Source organism: Leopardus geoffroyi, chromosome B2 (genome assembly GCF_018350155.1).
Source record: "Leopardus geoffroyi isolate Oge1 chromosome B2, O.geoffroyi_Oge1_pat1.0, whole genome shotgun sequence".
Lineage (NCBI taxonomy): Eukaryota > Metazoa > Chordata > Mammalia > Carnivora > Felidae > Leopardus > Leopardus geoffroyi.
The window spans coordinates 149,453,999-149,471,817 of record NC_059332.1 but is presented as its reverse complement, the minus strand read 5'-3'; the positions used below and the strand labels follow the sequence as shown (position 1 = coordinate 149,471,817).

The 17,819-nt window shown below is 52.5% G+C and overlaps 1 protein-coding gene across 1 annotated transcript; it reads left to right on the top strand.

Annotated features, from left to right (window-relative positions):
• The first annotated feature begins 107 nt into the window (after nucleotides 1-107).
• On the top strand, nucleotides 108-9,606 carry MPC1 (mitochondrial pyruvate carrier 1). Its single transcript, XM_045500253.1, has 5 exons — nucleotides 108-290; nucleotides 5,838-5,841; nucleotides 7,895-7,991; nucleotides 8,613-8,745; nucleotides 9,097-9,606. The coding sequence occupies exons 1-5, from the start codon at nucleotides 220-222 to the stop codon at nucleotides 9,119-9,121; spliced, it is 330 nt and encodes a 109-aa protein (XP_045356209.1). The 5' UTR covers nucleotides 108-219; the 3' UTR covers nucleotides 9,122-9,606.
• Nucleotides 9,607-17,819: the final 8,213 nt, after the last annotated feature.

Sequence of the window (17,819 nt, the reverse complement as noted above, 5' to 3'; positions counted from 1 at the left end):
GGTCCCAGCCAATCCGCGCCGCCGCCTCCCGCCCTGCGCCCTCCCATAGGCCGAGCGCCCGGCGGCGCGGCGCGGCCGTAAGGCGGAGCCGGCTGTCGTGACGCGGGCCCCGGGGGCGGGGGCGGGGGCGGCGTTCCCGCTGTTCGCTGGACTGGGTGTCATTGGGCTCCGAGAAGCGGCGGCCGGGGCACTGCGGGGTGTCTGGTGTCGGGCACGGCCATGGCGGGCGCGCTGGTGCGGAAAGCGGCGGACTATGTCCGGAGCAAGGACTTTCGGGACTACCTCATGAGGTGACGAGTCCCCCGGGCCAGACCTCCGGAACCCCCGAGGGCTCCCGGAGGTCGGGGTCGACGCCGCCCGGGACGCGGGGCCACGAGGGCGCGGGGGCCGGGCGGCGGGGCCAGCGGGGGTGGGGGCAGCGGGGCGGGCTCCGGGCAGCGCCGAACACCCTGGCCCCTGGCGCGGTTTCCTGGCCGGAGGTCGCCTCTCGGCACCTGCGGGGCAGCTGGGCGCCCAGGTGTGGGGCTGGGAGGGGCCGGCGGGAGGCGCCGGGAGAGCGTGCGCGCGTCCAGGACGCGGGCGCTGCTGCAGGTGCGTTGCAGGTGCGCGCGATCGCCCCTCCTGGAGTCCCCGCGATCACTTGTGCCGGGTCCCGCGCGCCTTTCCGTTTTCCGGCTTCGGAGGACTTTCAGTCTGAGCGGGGAAGGGAATCCAATCTCAAATATTTTTATGCACGAATATTCTGACGGCCAAAGTAAAGGAGCGCGTCTCCGAGGACATGCTTTTCCTTACTCGAGTTTCCCTTCACTCTTCCTTTCCAGTTAGAAACGAAGGGCATTTGCGGGTGAAAGGGCCCAAGACACACTTTCTACATTCTGTTTCCATCTCGAGTCTTGAGACTCTTGCTTTTATTTCAGAATATGTAGTATAACTTTACAAGTTTTATTTGTGTTATATTATATTATATCAACTAGATAGTAGAGATTTTTAATTTTTTTTTTAAAGTAATCTCTACAGCCCAGGCGGGACTTGAATTCACAACTCCTGAGGTCAAGAGTTGCAGGCGCTACCCACCGAGCCAATCTAGTGCCCCTGAAACAGTTTTAAATACTTTATTTAGGAGTTTAAGGTTTGGTTTTCCTGCCTTGTGATTTTAAAACCTAGGTGTTGGGCTATGTTTTGATTTGTTTTGTTTTGTTTTGGCGGGGGGGGGGGGGGAATCCCAAGCAGGCTCCACGCTGGGTGAGCAGCTGGACCTGGGGCTCAGTCCCACCACCCTGAGATTCTGACCTGCCCCGAAATCGAGAGTCCCACGCTTGACGGACTGAGCCATCCAGGCGCCCCTGTTTTGTTTTGTTTTGTTTTGTTTTGTTTTGTTTTGTTTTGTTTTGTTTTCCAATGGTGAATAGCGTGCCGAAGAGGCTAAGTGAGGACCACTGAGGACAAATGAGTCCTGGAACCATCCAAAAGGTACAGCGCGAGGGCAACTGAACCTCTGCCAATGTGAAAAGAATTCCGTTTTAAGTCCTGAACTCTGCAAACACTGTTTACTTGTAATTTTGCAGAGCAGCAGGGTGAGAGGTACAATTCAGTCTCTCCTGTGATGAATTTGGAAACACGCTTCACTCCCGGCTCTCCAGTTAGGAAGTTTCTGTACTTGAGTAGGACGGTGATCAATGAGGACAGATGTTTAGTGCTGTGGAGCAGGGTGGTTTATCAGAGGAACGTGTAGCTCTCAGTCCTGGGGTTAAGTTTCTCTTGGAATGTTACCTTTTTACTACTGTCTTCTGCTTTGGATAATGGGCCTTCCTAATCATTAGGTACAGCAAAGGATAAAATTGTATGGAATAATTGAGAATACAGTGGTCACACCTTATTCATTTCAGAAAAAATAATCGATTTTTAGGTAACGTCCTATTACCTAAGAAGAGTTTGTTAAATTTATTTTTGGGGCGCCTGGGTGGCTCAGTCAGTTTAGCGTCCAACTTTAGCTCAGGTCATGATCTCCCAGTTTGTGGGTTCGAGCCCCACAACACGCTCTGTGCTGACAGCTCAGAGCCTGCAGCCTGCTCTTGATTCTTTGTCTCCCTCTCTCTGCCCCTCCCCTACTCGTGCTCTATCTCTCTCAAAAATAAACATTAAAAAAATGTTTCTTAAATATATTTTCAAGGAAGTGAGCCCTGCTTTTCTACTTATTTCTATTCTTATTTTTACTATTTTCTATTTCTGTCTTTTTTTTCCTAGCAGTTAGGTTTCCCAGAGCCGGACTTTTTAACTCAATATTTTGATATGGTTTAACCTTTCTTCCTAAGATTAACTTCATGTGGTTTACTGTGTGTATACTTTTTCCAGTGTTACTTTGAGTTAAGTCTTTTTTTTTTTTTTTTTAATTTATTTTTGGGACAGAGAGAGACAGAGCATGAACGGGGGAGGGGCAGAGAGAGAGGGAGACACAGAATCGGAAACAGGCTCTAGGCTCCGAGCCATCAGCCCAGAGCCCGACGCGGGGCTCGAATTCACGGACCGCGAGATCGTGACCCGGCTGAAGTCAGACGCTTAACCGACTCCGCCACCCAGGCGCCCCACTTTGAGTTAAGTCTTGACTAAATGAGGAAGAGAGTGGCAGTGCCCGGGGAAGAGTGCTGTCTCCTGGGGCAGCAGACAGAAGAGTGACTCCTACTCAAGGGATCCCCAGCAAATCCAATCCCAGTGGGCCTCGGTTACCTGCCTGTGAAATGGGTTTAATGATCATGCCCTTTCTGGTTGGGTTGTTGAGAACATTAAACTGGATGAGGGATGTGAAAATAAATACTCAGACTCCCAACCACCATGCAATTCATAATTTATATTCCGCTGTGTGTGTGTGTGTGTGTGTGGTCAGAAACACTCTATACTGTTCTGGAAAAGGTTAGAATCTTGTGAAGCTCTGTGATCCTGACCTGAAATGACTTCTGTGAACTGACTGGGTGGAGCGAGATGCCAGGCTGGCTGTGTTTGCCCTGCTGCGGCTGTTGGCAGCAGTGGGGTTTCATGCCCCCCACAGCCGGGGGCGGAGGGCCGCTGAAGGGCTGGTATCAGAACTCTCACCAGGCGATCTTTCTTTGAGCTTTTTCTCCTAGAAAGAGAACCTGCTCCCCCTAGAACTTACAGGGGAAAGCTCTCCCTGTGTGTTCTCCCAAGCTGCTGTGCTTTGCAAATGAGAATTAAGCCCAAGGAAGAAAACCTCGTCACCTCTCTCTTCCATCGGAAATGAGGGTCTGCACATTCTCGCCTCCGCTGACTTGTTCTACCAACTTTGCACTCCCTACCGGCGGAAGATCTGGATCCTTACGACCTCCTGAGGGGAGACAGAGATCTTCTAAACTAAAGCTGTTCCTGAATTTTTTTTTTTTAACGTTGTATTTATTTTTGAGAGAGAGTGCAAGTGGGGGAGAGGCAGAGTGAGAAAGGGACAGAGGATCTGAAGCAGGCTCCGTGCTCACAGCACAGGGCCCAGCGCGGGCCTCGAACTCAAGAACTACGAGATACGACCTGAGCTGAAGTCAGACACTCAACCAACTGGGCCACCCAGGCGCCCCATAAAAATTATTTTAATAACACAGTTGAGTGTTTCAGCAAAAATATAAAATCCTATTTCATACAGATTATAAAATTCTGTCTGTCGCATTGTATGAGTAAGATTGAAATGTCTTTCTTACTAATGTGGATTTCCAAGTGTATTTTAAAATGTTCATTTTTTTGCACCAAGCAACAGAAGTTAAGGAATAGGCTGTAGCCATAGCAAGAGTGTGGACTTTGATTGGATATAGAATGGAAAAAAAAATGAAAGGCATTACGAGGACGTTTAAGTAGGGTCTTTTTTTTTTTTTTCATGTTTTTATTTTTAAGGGAGAGAGAGACAGAGCATGAGCAGAGGAGGCGCAGAGAGAGAGAGGGAGACACAGAATCCAAAGCAGGCTCCAGGCTCTGAGCTGTCAGCACAGGGCCCGATGTGGGGCTCGAACTCACAGACTGTGAGATCATGACCTGAGCCGAAGTCAGACGCTTAACCAACTAAGCATCCTAGGCACCCCTAAGTAGGGTCTTAATATTAAGTAATTACTGACAGCTTTCGTCAGATGTGATTTATGGTAACGTCAGACCCAAGTGATGAGTTTGAACAGTGAGTGAGAATCCTGGCGCCCGTCATTTTTAGCTGTGTGGTCCTGGACAATTACTTATCTTTTGTGCTTTGGTAGCTGTTTGACAATATAGTATCCTGCTCGGCAAAAGTAAGTGACCCATTTATTATTCATTATTATGCCATGTTGAATCCTCTGGGTTCTGATACTCTTTTTTTGGTGCCTTCTGTCTCTTCTCCGGCTGATTTTCTTACCCTAACGAGGATCTTGAATCAAGAACTTCCTGGATCTCTGTTATCTTTTTTTTTTTTTTTTTAAAGTAATCTCCAAAGCGGGTCTTGAACTCACAACCCGAGATCAAGAGTCGTGTGCCCTACCAACTGGAGCTGGACAGGCACCCCTATCTTTTTTTTTTTAACTTTTAAAAATTTTCTCATATACCTTCTTGATGGAGTAAAAGAAATTGCTTTTTGTTTTTCCTTTCTTCATTCTTGCTCCTGAATTTCGGCTAAGAAGAATGAATTAAGATTGAACAAGTAAATTCTGAGGTGTAAGGCATATGCTTTAATGATTGAGTCAGTGACGGTCTGTGCAGATTTATTCTAGAGATTTACCCCCTTTCCTGAGAGAGGTGGATGGATGGATGGATACACACACACACACACACACACACACACACACACACACACACATCTATGTGTGTGTGTGTGTGTGTGTGTGTGTGTGTGTGTGTGTATACACGTATATAGGGAGACACAGGATCTGAAGCAGGTTCCAGGTCAGCACAGAGCCCAACACGGGGCTCGAACCCACAAACTGTGAGATCATGACCTGAGCCAAAGTCGGACGTTCAACCGACTGAGCCACCCAGGTGGCCCTTGACGTATTTTTAAATGGTACCGAGTTTAACGTTCAGAAAAAAAAATCACTGGAAAGTTTTTACTATTCATTCAACAAAGACTTTTTGAGTGCGTGGCAAATGCTGGGCACTGTTTGACGTTCCAGAATTTTAGAAGTGAACAGAATGTAAAATTACTTGCCCGTCTGTAGGGGCTTTCTTTCTGGCGATAACCTGTTCCTAACAGCGAACTCGCCGTTGCCAGAGCTGTGCGTCACCGCGTCTCTCTCCTGCTTGTCCTTTCCAGAGAAATGCCCCCATTCAGCCTGTGCCGTCCAGCCTGACGGCCGTGAGCGCTTTCGCTGTGGCCACGGTCCAAATGGGGTGCGCCCTGAATGTCTCCATGCACCGGATCTCAGGAGCTTAGTACAAAAAAAGAATGCAAAATAGCCCATTCATAAGTTTCTCTCGATCACGTGTTCAGATTAAGACATTTCCGGTACGTCAGAATGAACTTAATAAAATCGACTTCTTTTGTTTTACTTTTGTGAACGTGGCTTCTGGAAATCTTAAAATGAATGTGTGGCTGCTGCTAGTCACTTGCATCACATTTCTCCTGGACAGCTTCGCTCTGAGGCTTCAGCGTTAGACCGTGTCGTGAAACGGAGGTCAGCGCTGTTGCTGGGATTACCCCCACGTCTCAGGGAGAGAAGAGTGTGCTTGCCCGCCTGTGGCTCTGCTGCGGGAACCAGAGCAAAGTGGGAGGTCGCAGGAACCTGGAGGAACAGACGTCTTTCAAAGCAGCTGATCTCTCTCTCTCTCTTTTTTTTTTTTTTCCATGTCTCTTGTCTGCGCCTTGGTGACTCCTCACCAAATAGTACGGTAAGAAAATTGTTCTCCTTCGTTTCAGGCTTTTGCAGACTTTCTGCACTAACAGAGGTATGGACGGCAGGCCCGGCCTCCTTTGCTTGAGATAGCGTATCCAGCCACCGTGCCTGGTGGCTCTCCCGGTGTCCCCCTGGGTGACCTGGTCCACTCTGGGCGCTAACCCCTGGCAGGACCAGTGCCTCGACTGCTGAGCTGATGGGCGTGGGCCAAACACGTATTTCCAAACCGGGAAGTGACACCTAGAGGCGTGTACTAGGCGAAGGATGCGTTACTGACTTTCCAAGGCTAGATCTCTTAGTGAACGAGTATTCAAATTATTTTTACCTTTCATGTTCTTTTTAAGAAACAGTGTTCATAATCGAGTGTGTAGATAGCCTTCGACTTGCAGCGCTCTGCCTCACGCTTAAGTCCTCGCACCAGAATTTGTAACCCCATCATTTGTGCAGACAACCCCAGGGCTGCTGTGTGGGATTTCTGCCCTGGTCTTGTCCGTGGCCCCAGCCGTGAGGGAAGACGCCTGTGTGCCCGGTGGGGGAAGCCCCTCCTTAGGCAAACTCTGCAGGCTGTTCCAGCCCGGAGGCTGTGCGTGACAAAGCAGATACTGGGCCACCGCGCAGTGCGGAGCTGTGGAAAGATTCACTGGGAAAAGCTGAAACTAGACCAACGTGGAGAAAGGCCTGGTCAAGCAAGGAGGAAAGGAAGACACTGGGGTGGTCGCTGGGAAATGAAGGGACTCCCAGGAAAAGGATAGGTGGAGAAGGGAGGAAGATGGAGACGGAAGGCTGGGGGCCCTCCGTCACCCGGCGTCTGGGATGGAGGGGAGAGAAGGGACGGCGGCCACCCGTCATCCAGGTACTGGAAGTTAAGGTTCTAGAGGTGTGTCTCACCCAGATAACATCCGGTCTAAGGACAAGAGGACTAGTTAGCCGCCCAGAACCCCGGAGATCGTTTGCACCCGCTGTGTCTAGTTTGCGGGGTCCCGGCTCGGTTGTAGACTGCCAGTGCCTAGCGTCCCGGCCCCGCGGAGCTCTGATGCGCCACCACTGTTTCAGACCTAGCACGCAAAGCAAGCACTGCCAGATGCTCTCCTGCCCTGCCAGGTGTCATTGTCCTCTATTTGTCTTGCATTTCCCCGGTCTCCCGCTGCTTATGGGAGTTTGGGTTTTAATGACTCCTGGTCGGTGTCAGAAACGGATTCAGCAGCTTGAATTTGTCTTAAATGCTCCAGCGGGCAGCACTGCACAGATTACTGCTTAATATTCTGAAAACTAAGAAGGGCGTGTAGCCAATGACGTGTGGTTTCCTTCATATTTTAAAGTACTGAGAATTGCACATTCATAAAACAATTTTTAATGTACTGGAAAAGCCAGCAGCCGGTTTTATCAAATTGGGTGCCGCTGCTGTTAAACACGGGCAACTTCTTGGTTCCGGGGCGGCCGTGGTCACAGCGTGGCACGTAGGCGGGGGGCTTTGCCATCAAGAGTAGTTTCCAACCTTAATTTCCTAGGATCTGGCAGTTCTGAGTGCGGGTTTCCAGGCTCTCTGATCTTAATCTAGTTCACACAAGCTGAAAAGCAGGTTCTCCCCTCTTAGGGTACTTTCTTCAGAAAAAATACCCAATTTAGGATCTGCACGGTAAGAGATAGTGACAGATCTCTTAATGAGCATTTGAAGGGGGAGGGGGACTGATAGATTTAGACATTACCTTGCGGAGGATAGTTGTAATGAGGTTTAAGTTGTGCCAGGAGGGCATGGGGTGAGAAGTTAATCGGATTGAAAGTTCTCTGGGCAGGACATTCGGTTCCCTGGTGGGAAGCTGCCAGATATTTTCTGCCTCTGGGCTCACCTTTGAAGAGCAGCCCATTTCTGGGCTGACCCTTGAACAGTCAGGACCCGGATGTTAACTGGCCTGCAGGCCGTGCACACGATGGTGAAGACCTGTCCTCACGCATTTCCGTTATCTGCGTTATCACTTAACGGAGGGCTGCAGCTGTTCACACCCGCCTTACCCTTTTCCTCTTCCCTTTCCCTCCTCTCATTTCTGTAGCACTTCTGGGGCCCTGTAGCCAACTGGGGTCTTCCCATTGCTGCCATCAATGACATGAAAAAGTCTCCAGAGATTATCAGTGGGCGGATGACATTTGGTAAGGATGCGACTGTGAACAGTTGGGGGGACTTCACGCATAGAATCATGCGGAATATGGCTCCCACGCTCCGCTCTTCGCAAGTGACCTATAGAGCGACACGGTGTTGGAACGGCGTCGCTTGTCCGCGGGGAGGAAAACGCAGAGTTGTTTTGAAACATTTATCTAGAAAGTGTTGGGGTCCTGTGTGCCCTTCAGATGGGCACGCAACTAAAAACTGTCCTCTCGAACCTCTATTTGGAGGAAGTGCCTTTAAGTGTATTTGGAGCCCTGCTACTTGTCCTTAAGGTGTTGTTGCGGGATTAAGGAGCAGTTCTTCCAGACGGTGGGGGTGGGCCGTAAACAGTTCTGAGGGGGCAGGAAGTGGTCAGAGCTACTGGCCACTGCAGCCAACAGACACGTCCTTAAAGTGTTTAGTAAGTAAGACGCCAAGCGGCAGAGTAAGATGTAGGATGAGCTTCCCATTCACGGAAGCATTTAGGCAGTGACTTTCTTCATCTGCCCCGAGTTTTAGCAGGAGAGATTTTGTTCCGATTAAGGTGATTGAGCCCCGACCTCCGAGCACGCAGCTCGGGGTCTGCCGAGCCCTAAGTCATTGCCTCGCTTTGATGTTTCTGGCAGCTCTCTGCTGTTACTCCTTGACGTTCATGAGATTTGCCTACAAGGTGCAGCCTCGAAACTGGCTTCTCTTTGCCTGCCACGTCACAAACGAAGTCGCCCAGCTCATTCAGGGGAGTCGCCTTATCAAACACGAGTAAGCCCCTTCCGGTCTCATCACTTCCGTTTTGAGAAATTACGGAGAACGAAACTCAAATCTGGAGGCGTCGGGGGCACCGGGCGTGAGTGTGTGTGGAGATGTTGCGTTAGCTGTGGGGGAAGCTGGACTCTGAGCAAAAATACGCTGTTGAAAAAAAAAAATATGCTGCTGAATTGAAAACAGTGAGTGCCCTGCAGGTTTGCTTATTGACAGGAAGTAGGATATTGCTGTTTTCATAACATCTTCGGTTTTAATAAATGTAAAGGTGTCTTCTCAAAGTCATCCAAGTTCTTGGAGGCCCCAGTGAAATTTGTCTCAAACTGAATTTTTCTTTGTGTTTATTTCCAGGATGACTAAAAAGGCATCAGCGTAACAAGGGAAAATGAAAAACCAGCTGTTGGAAGGGAAGCTATGCCGCTGCTGAGTCAGTCTGCCTCACGATAGGCTCGCTAAGGAAAACAGGCTGGCTACTATTTTTACTAACCAGTTTTTCTAGAAAAAGCTGAGAGTCCCGAAGCCAACTCTCTGCTGCCTTACAAGTACCGAATATCTTACTTCTCTTCGTAAAGAGTAGCTCAAAATATGCCATCAATTTAGTAATTCCCGATGATGGTCTTATCTGCGGTAATATGGATAGTACCTGTTAGAATTTACTTAATGAAAAACCGAAGAGAACATCGTTTGTAATTATTAGCATTTAAGTACTCAGAATTCTTAACTGTAATGACCACGAGACCCACGGCTGGCCACATACTCCAATCTCATTGCCAATGTTTTGAAAAAGTGTGTATTTCCGTGCAGTGTGTATATTGAGCTGCTGGAACTTAATGGCAATAAATGATTTAAATATTTGTCAAATGAGTGTGATTAAGTATCTTGCTGGGCTAAGAAACCGCAGAACCAGAATGTCCCTGGAAAGAGCGTTGTGCGTAGAGTGGCGCGCGTGGAAAACGAGGAAGGTGGCTGGGGGACGGCGAGCTGGACGGCCGGTGTCGGGAAGGCGCCGACGGTCACTCAGGACGCGCTCTTTCCTCCGGGCGGCGTGAGAAAGCGCACCCACGGGTGGCACCTGGAGCAGGCCGTGGGGTAGCTGATGTCGAGCCGAGTCGTGCCCCCGAGAGCCGTCGGGTGACAGCCCACGGCGGACAGGCGCGTGTCCCCAGCTCTGTGGGCGCCCGAGCAGGGGAGCCGGTGGCGCAGGAACCGCCCCGGGGAGTCGGCCGGGTCGGGGGAGGCCCCAGCGCTAACCTGTCCCCACGGATGGCGGCACTGCTTTCTGTGGCAAAGAGCGGCAGGCGGATCCGAGTCATTTCTCGCTGTCACTCTCTTTAAAGGCGCGAGACCGTGGGCAGAGCGTTCTCACCTGTGCCCCGTTTCCCCTCTGGAGGTGAGGGGGCGCCGCCTCCGGGCTGCCCTCAGGCCCGTTGCTCCGCACTTGACCCGAGCGGGAGTCGGGCGAGAGGACCCAGCGACGAGAGCCTGGACTGGCTTAGCGAAGTGAGAGGGCCAGGTTCCAGTCGTGCAGGTAACGTCGCTTGTGAGAACCCCAGACCGCAGGGTGTGGAAAGTGCCGGCTGGAACCTGCCTGGGGCTTCCGGCCGCCCTCCGGTGCCAGCCACCACTGGCGTTCTGGTTTGGGATCTTCCTCTTTTAAAAAAGGTTTTGTTTCAATTTTATTTATTTAGAGAGAGCACGCACACACGCGGGGGAGGGTCACCGAGAAGGCGTGACAGAATCCCAAGCAGGGGCTGCAACATCATCGCAGAGCCCGATGTGGGGCCCGAACCCACAAACTGTGACATCGTGACCGGAGCCGAGATCAAGAGTCGGACGCCCAACCCACTGCGCCCCCAGGCGCCCCTGGGATCTTCCTCGTTCTTTTGTCCCTTGCAAGAATTCTCGTCCGCCCGTCTCACGTGCTCGTGGGGAGCAAGGGCCTTTCCCGCCTCCGAAGGGACGGCTGTCCCGGGAGCCTCGGGGATCGTGGTGCAGACACTGCAGACCTGAGAGCAGGAGAGGCCTGATGACACAGTTCCGCAGGCTGCCTCAGTGGGCCTGAGAAGGCAGGCAGGGGCCAGCACGGTCCCTTCTCCAGCAGGTGTTCCTGACGTGAGACAGAAACCTGCAGGGGCGTCTGGGCGGCTCAGGTCGTGATCTCAATGGCTCGTAGGTTCAAGACTCACGTCGGGCTCTGTGCTGACAGCACGGAGCCTGCTTGGGATTCTCTCTCTCTCTCAAAAATAGACAAATACATTAAAAAGAAACCTGCAGACGGACACAGAGGAACACATGGGATGAAAGTCCATGCAGATGATGCAGAAGTTGCATGGGGAGGGGCGTACTGGGTGCCCTAGGGTTGCAGGGAGGTTCACCATCCTGGGGAAAGGAGCGAGGGGCCAGGAGGGGACACTGATCCTGTCCCTGGCTCCCTCAGAGGGTCTGAAGCTCCCAGCCGTCTGCCTTCTCTGCGCAGGGCCGAGTGCTTGGGGGTCGGAGGGAGGGTACGGGCGGGGTCATCGGTGATCCTTGTCAGGAGAAGACCGACCGGTTAGCCGTCACTCTGCTCTCGGGCAGTGGCAGCCTTCCAGGCGGCAAGGACTCCGAGGCCTGGGCTCCTGCCCATGCTGCTTTCTTCCGGGGGACTGGCACGGCTCTGCCTCCCAGGGACGTTTGCGGGGCATTCTCACGAAAGGGCGTCGGGTCCGTGCCCGGGGCCGTGTGTGGTGGAGACACTGCTGGTGACGTTTGTACAGTCACCACGACACGAGTCAGCCCTCCAAGTGGTAGTGGCCCCACGAGAAAACGCAGAGACGGGACGGGGTTGAAGCAAAACTCGGTTACCCGAAAAAGCCCAGAAATACATGCTCAGAATGTCTAATGCCTGCACGTGGCCATCTCTAAAGGTAACACACAAGGGCTCCCGGGTACTTGTCGTTTTCCGGTAGCAGAACACACAGATGCACGTGTGCTGTGACCAACCTCCAAGGTGAGGCTGGCACCAGCTGTCCGTGCTCACGTGCTGTGGTGGCTTCGGGCATCTCCCTTCTTGCTGTGACCACCCCGTGGGGCGGAGGTGACCATTGTCGAGCGCTTCCTGACTGCGAGCCACGGACAGCGGGGGTCCTGGCGCGGCGGCTCAGGGCGAGAACGGCCACTGCCAGCTTGAGGAAACCGGACCCTCAACGGCCTTTTGTTTCCTAATCCTTCCTCCGCAGGCGGCTGGCACCGTGCCCTCGGCCACACGCCCGCCCGGCGGGACCCAGGCTGGGCTCGTTCGTCTCCGTCCTCTCCCACTTGGACCTTGGCTTCCCAGGGGCGTTGCGGGGTCCGTCTGGATGGCGCGTTTACACGCTGGTGAGAAAGTGAGCGTGGGCCCTGGCATGTCGACATTGCATCACTTGGAAGTCACTTGGATGGCCTCAGAGATAATGGCCACATCATCTAAAGCAAAGCCCGAGTTACCTGGCGCCGGAGCCCTTGGGGGAGAGCAGCGGCAGGGGTCCGTGCAGAAAGGGGCCGCTCCGGGCAGGAAAACCCCCAGAAAGCCCCGGCTGAGCCGGGCCGGGCGGGCCCACAGCACTCCCAGGGTTTTGCTGGTTTGGGTGGAGGTGACAGGAACCGCGGGAGGGTGGCACGAGGAGGATGAGCCCCTGGCAGCTTGACTACGAAAGGACACAGCTGCTGTACCTACGGGCACAGCAAGTGATGTTCCTTGGCCCGTTAGCCAACATCCGCCATATTCCTAACGAACCCTGGCGGAACTGCTTTCAGGGGCTCTGGAAGGTCCATCTGCGGCAGATGGGACCATATCGCAGCCCCGCCTGGACATTCCCACCGAAACCAACAGGTGCGTGGTGCTGGTTAAATGGTGGTTTTCTATTTCTGTTTATCAGCAGGACGCTCACTTACAAACACAGCCCTACTGAAACGGCAGGATACGTGCTCCACTCTTTCCTTTTTCACTCGATTTTATTTTATTTAAAAAAAAAAAATTTTATGTTTATTTATTTCTGAGACAGAGAGAGACAGAGCATGAGTGAGGGAGGGGCAGAGAGGGGGAGACACAGAAGCCGAAGCAGGCTCCAGGCTCTGAACTGTCAGCACAGAACCCCACGCGGGGCTCGAACCCACGGACCACGAGATCGTGACCTGAGCCGAAGTCAGACGCTTAACCCACTGAGCCACCCAGGCGCCCCGAGGTCACTGCGATTGCTCAGGTTTGTTTTAAAGATGAAGGCTTTGGGGCGCCTGGGTGGCGCAGTCGGTTAAGCGTCCGACTTCAGCCAGGTCACGATCTCGCGGTCCGTGAGTTCGAGCCCCGCGTCAGGCTCTGGGCTGATGGTTCAGAGCCTGGAGCCTGTTTCCGATTCTGTGTCTCCCTCTCTCTCTGCCCCTCCCCTGTTCATGCTCTGTCTCTCTCTGTCCCCAAAATAAATAAAAACATTGAAAAAAAAATTATAAAAAAAGGTGAAGGCTTTTGCAATTCTTGGAGCTGATAGTTCTGAGGACGTGGTAACTTTGGGCCGGTTTTCTCAGTGCAGGAAATCGGGGGTCAGCCTGCGAGCGCACTTCGAGGTGACAGGCCCATCTGAGCAATGCCATCTCTATGAGCGCAGTAGCCACGTGGGGAGGAAGGGGGCACGCGTGCCCAGGGCGTGCTCGCGGAGTCGCTTGCCTGAAGTGCTCTGCCCCGGGCTCTGATCCGTTTCTCTCCGCCAGAGGCAGAGACGCACCCTTCCCCGGGCTGACCCTTCCCCAGGCTGACAGCCAAGTGCGGCCGAAAGTGGTGTCACTATGACAGTGGTCTTGGGTTTTTTTGTTTGTATTTTTAAGTACACAACTGTAGTCCTTAAAAGGTCTTAAGTCCAGGGGCGCCTGGGTGGCTCAGCCGGTTGAGCGCCCGACTTCAGCTCACGTGTTCATGGGTTCGAGCCCTGCATGGGACTCTGTGCTGACCGCTCGGAGCCTGGAGCCTGCTCGGGATGCTGTGTTTCCCTCTCTCCCTGCCCCTCCCCCGCTCCTGCTCTCTCTCCGTCTCTCAAAAAGAAATGCATGTTAAAAAAAATTTTTTTAAAAAAGGTTTGATTCTGTCCATCTCCCTAGAATCTCCCAGAGCAAGGTTAAACGGACTCTCACGAAGTCAGGAGGCTGTTCAGAGAGAATTGTTCGGATTTACACGACGTGAGCCTCGGCGCGGAGGTTCGTAGCCTGGTCCGTGGAAACCGTGGGTGCCACGGGCATTTACGGACAGAAGTCAGAAAGGGCGGGCACGAGGTAGAACTTTCACATCGGGCCGAGAGTAGACAATTGACTGTGTAGGTTGGTGACAGCACTAGAAACGAAGTAGGAAAGGGTAGAGTTGACTTGTTTGGGCCAGAACTCATCAGTCGTCACAGTGACAGCGCTTTTGGCCACACTTGGGCGTCAGCCCGGGGAAGGGTCGGCCCGAGGCCACTGCAAGGCTGACGTGGGCGGTAGGGAGCTTCACCGCAGTGTCTGCTTTTGGCCGAGAGAAACGTGTCAGAGCCCCGGGCAGAGCACTCAGGCAGACGATCCGGGAGCACGCCCTGGGCACGCGTGGCCCCTTCCTCCCCAGTGGCTGAGGCACTTTGCACAGAACAGAGAAAATGGAGACTATCAACAGAGGAATAGAGTGGTCAGCGGACCCAGTCTTTCAAGTTCTTCTGCACTTCGGTTCAACCACACTCCACTTCCTCCTAAAAGCCTTGCTAATTAAGAATTATATATAACTTGGGGCGCCTGGGTGGCTCAGGCGGTCGGGCGTCCGACTTCAGGTCATGATCTTGTGTTTTGTGGGTTCGAGCCCCGCGTCGGGCTCTGTGCTGGCAGCTCGGAGACTGGAGCCTTCTCTTGATTGTTTGTCTCCCTCTTTCTCTGCCCCTCCCCTGCTCATTCTCTCTCTCTCAATCTCTCTCTCTCTCTCAGAAATAAATATTGTAAAAAATTTTTTAAAAGAATCATAACTTGATGATTTCCTGTCGTAGTTTGCAGAAGTTGCTGCACAGAGTAAGGCTTTAAAAACGCCTGGGGTGTGTCAGACCTGAGGGGCGAGGAAGGCATCTCAGCAAGTGCTTTTTCTAGACTGATCCGAAAGCCCTCTGGTTCAATGAGGTGACGTCCCAGTAAATAGAAGGCTTACGATGTTTTTAAAGCAGTCTGAAAAATGCTGGACGCGTAAGGGAGAACTCTGCCAATTTCATTATTTCCTTTTAATATTTATTTTGGGGACAGCACAAGCAGGGGAGGGGCAGAGAGAGGGGGGACCAGGATCGGAAGCAGACTCTGCACCGACGGGCTGACAGCAGGAGCCGACGCGGGACTCGAACTCATGGCCACAAGGTCCTGACCTGAGCCGAAATCGGATGCTCACCCGACTGAGCCACCCAGGTGCCCCTGCAAATTTCATTTAAGACTTAAAGGTCTTCCTTTTCGTCTGGAAAGGAGACTTAGACAAGCCCTCCAGGGAACTGTTTTTCCGTGTTGATGTCTCAGGGTAGGCGTGACATCTTGGGTCTATCTGGGTCACCCGGCCGACAGGCAGTTCCGAAATCTCTGTGGTTGGACGGCAGGCTCCCTGGGGGATCGTGGGGAGTGAATGTTTGTCGTAAACCGAGGCCCAGAAGGATTCAAACCGCCTTCGCGTATCTTCGGAAGTTCCCAAACTTCCTGTTTATCGGCTCTGCCTCCCGAGGCGCCTCCCCGGTGCCAGGCAGGTGCCAACCGGGCGCTCCCACGCCCTGCTTCCCTCTGGAGGCGAGCGTCCCCAGGCGGGCTCCCCTAGAGCATCTGCCTCCCTGGCCCACGCAGCTCCTGCCTGAAAACCACATGTGGTCTGGCAGCAGCCGCCAGGCAGGGAGCTGGCAGGGACCCTGGGGCTGGCTCTCTCGTCCTCCCCGTCCGGGGCGCGGGTCACAGGCTGGCCCGGGACACACGCCCCGTCTCCGCGCTCCTCCCGTTCCACAACACCCTGTGACTGACCTCACAGCCCGTAGTCAACCCTCTTCTGCTTACACTGGCCAGAGCACGTTGCGTCCACAATTAAGGACTCAACCGACCTCGCACGGGAGCACGACTTGTTCCTCCCCGTGTCCGCCCTTCCCGACGAGAAATTAGCAGAGGCCACGGGCATCTGGAAATACCTTTTACAGTTGCTAGAATGCAATGCCTTCTTAGGGAAGACCAGAGGCCCGGGCCCAGAGACTCTTCTCCATGCCTTAGCTTCTGCAAGTGTTCAAAACTTAAAGCGTACCGCAGACACAAGACGGAACGCCTCCTTAAAATCTGCAGTGATAAATCTCAAATGGACCGAATGGCTCCTTTTGGCAGGATAAGTGTGTCTCCGCCTCTGGCTACCATAAAAGCCCGAGGGATTAGGGCAGGACTCACTGGAACGTAGATGGGGGGAGGGAGGAGAGAAGGAGGGAGGAGTTCAAGCATAAAGAACGCAAAGAAGGCCAAGCAGGGATGACAGAAAAACCACACACGGGGGGAGTATAGCAAAGCCCAAGAATATCAGATGCAAAAGGAAAGTTCTTAAACCTTCCAGAGAAAAGGAATAGACCATCTATAAATAGGATGACTAAACAAACCTATGAATAAATAAACCACGTGTCTTAGTTTACCTACAACCTTTCCGGTTTGCACCTCCCGTCCAGGCTTAATTATTAGTAGCCTCCCGCTCACTCAAACGTGTCCTGGTTAAATGATGAATTATTTCTTCACTCTACCTACCAAGGGCTAAAAAGATTGATAAATGCTAGGTGAGGATAATGGAATATAATCCTTGTAACGTGTTAAAAGGAAAGTTCTGAGTGTTAAATTTTTATCCAAATTGTCATTCAGATGTGAGAGTATAATCTACGTTTTCTCACTCACATAAAGCCTCAAACAATTGCCCCATGTGGGAAATGCTCTTAAAGGAAGCACTCGGGCCGGAGAAGAAAGGAATCCAGGAGATTGTTCCAGAGACACGGGACTCAGGGTGATCAGACAGCTACGGACAGTCCATTACAGGATCACAGCAAAACAGACTGTGTCCACCACACCGGCTCTGTGGACAGACAACCACGGAGCGGAGGGGACCTCTGGCCTCGAGACAGCGAGGGCCTGAGGCTCGGAGCCCGACACCCGGTGAGGAATCACCTCCTGCCGACAGCAACGCATGTGAGCTGGAGGGTGGTCCTCCCTCAGCCCAGCCTTCAAGTGAGACCGCGGCCCTGCCCTCCGGCCTGTCTGCAGCCTCGCAGGGGAGACCCTCGCCGATGGCCGGGCCACGCTGCTCACAGACTCTTGACCACAGATGCCGTGCGATGGCCAGCGGTCGCTGTTTTAAGCTACCACATCTGGAGACATTTGTTGCACAGCAGTACAGAACTTATAAGTCCATCAACTGCAAGTTATGTATATACGTGCATTAGGTTAATCATCACAGCATTGGGGCGCCTGGGTGGCTCAGTCGGCTGAGCATCCGACTGCGGCTCAGGTCATGATCTCGCGGTTCGTGGGTTCGAGCCCCGTGTCGGGCTCTGTGCTGGCAGCTCAGGGCCTGGAGCCTGCTTCGGATTCTGGGTCTCCCCCTGTCTCTGCCCCTCCTCCACTTGCACTCTGTCTCTCTCTTTCTTAAAAATGAAGAAACATTAAAAAAGATCTTTAAAAATCATCACGGCAGTGTTTTGTCTTGAAAAATTATAGAAAGCGTCGTAGTCATGGAGAAAACTTTGCAACATAACATAGTCTTTGGCTGTTGTAACAAAAAAGAGAGAGGGGCACCTGGATGGCTCACTTGGTTAAACGTCCGACTTTGGCTCAGGTCAGGCTCTCACAGATTTGTGAGTTCGAGCCCCAGGCCAGGCTCTGTGCTGACGGCTCGGAGCCTGGAACCTTGCTTTGGATTCTGTGTCTCCCTCTCTCTCTGTCCCTCCCCCACTCACTCTCTGTCTCTCTTTCTCTCAAAAATAACCATGGAAAAAAATTGTTGTGAATTAAAAAAAATTTTTTTATGTTTAATCATTTTTTTTTTCAACGTTTATTTATTTTTGGGACAGAGAGAG

Coding starts and splice junctions, on each gene's coding strand:
- MPC1 (XM_045500253.1), top strand. CDS start 220: ATGGCGGGCGCGCTGGTGCGGAAAGCGGCGGACTATGTCCGGAGCAAG. Junction 7,992..8,612: donor CAGTGGGCGGATGACATTTG/GTAAGGATGCGA, acceptor TGTTTCTGGCAG/CTCTCTGCTGTTACTCCTTG. Junction 8,746..9,096: donor AGTCGCCTTATCAAACACGA/GTAAGCCCCTTC, acceptor GTTTATTTCCAG/GATGACTAAAAAGGCATCAG.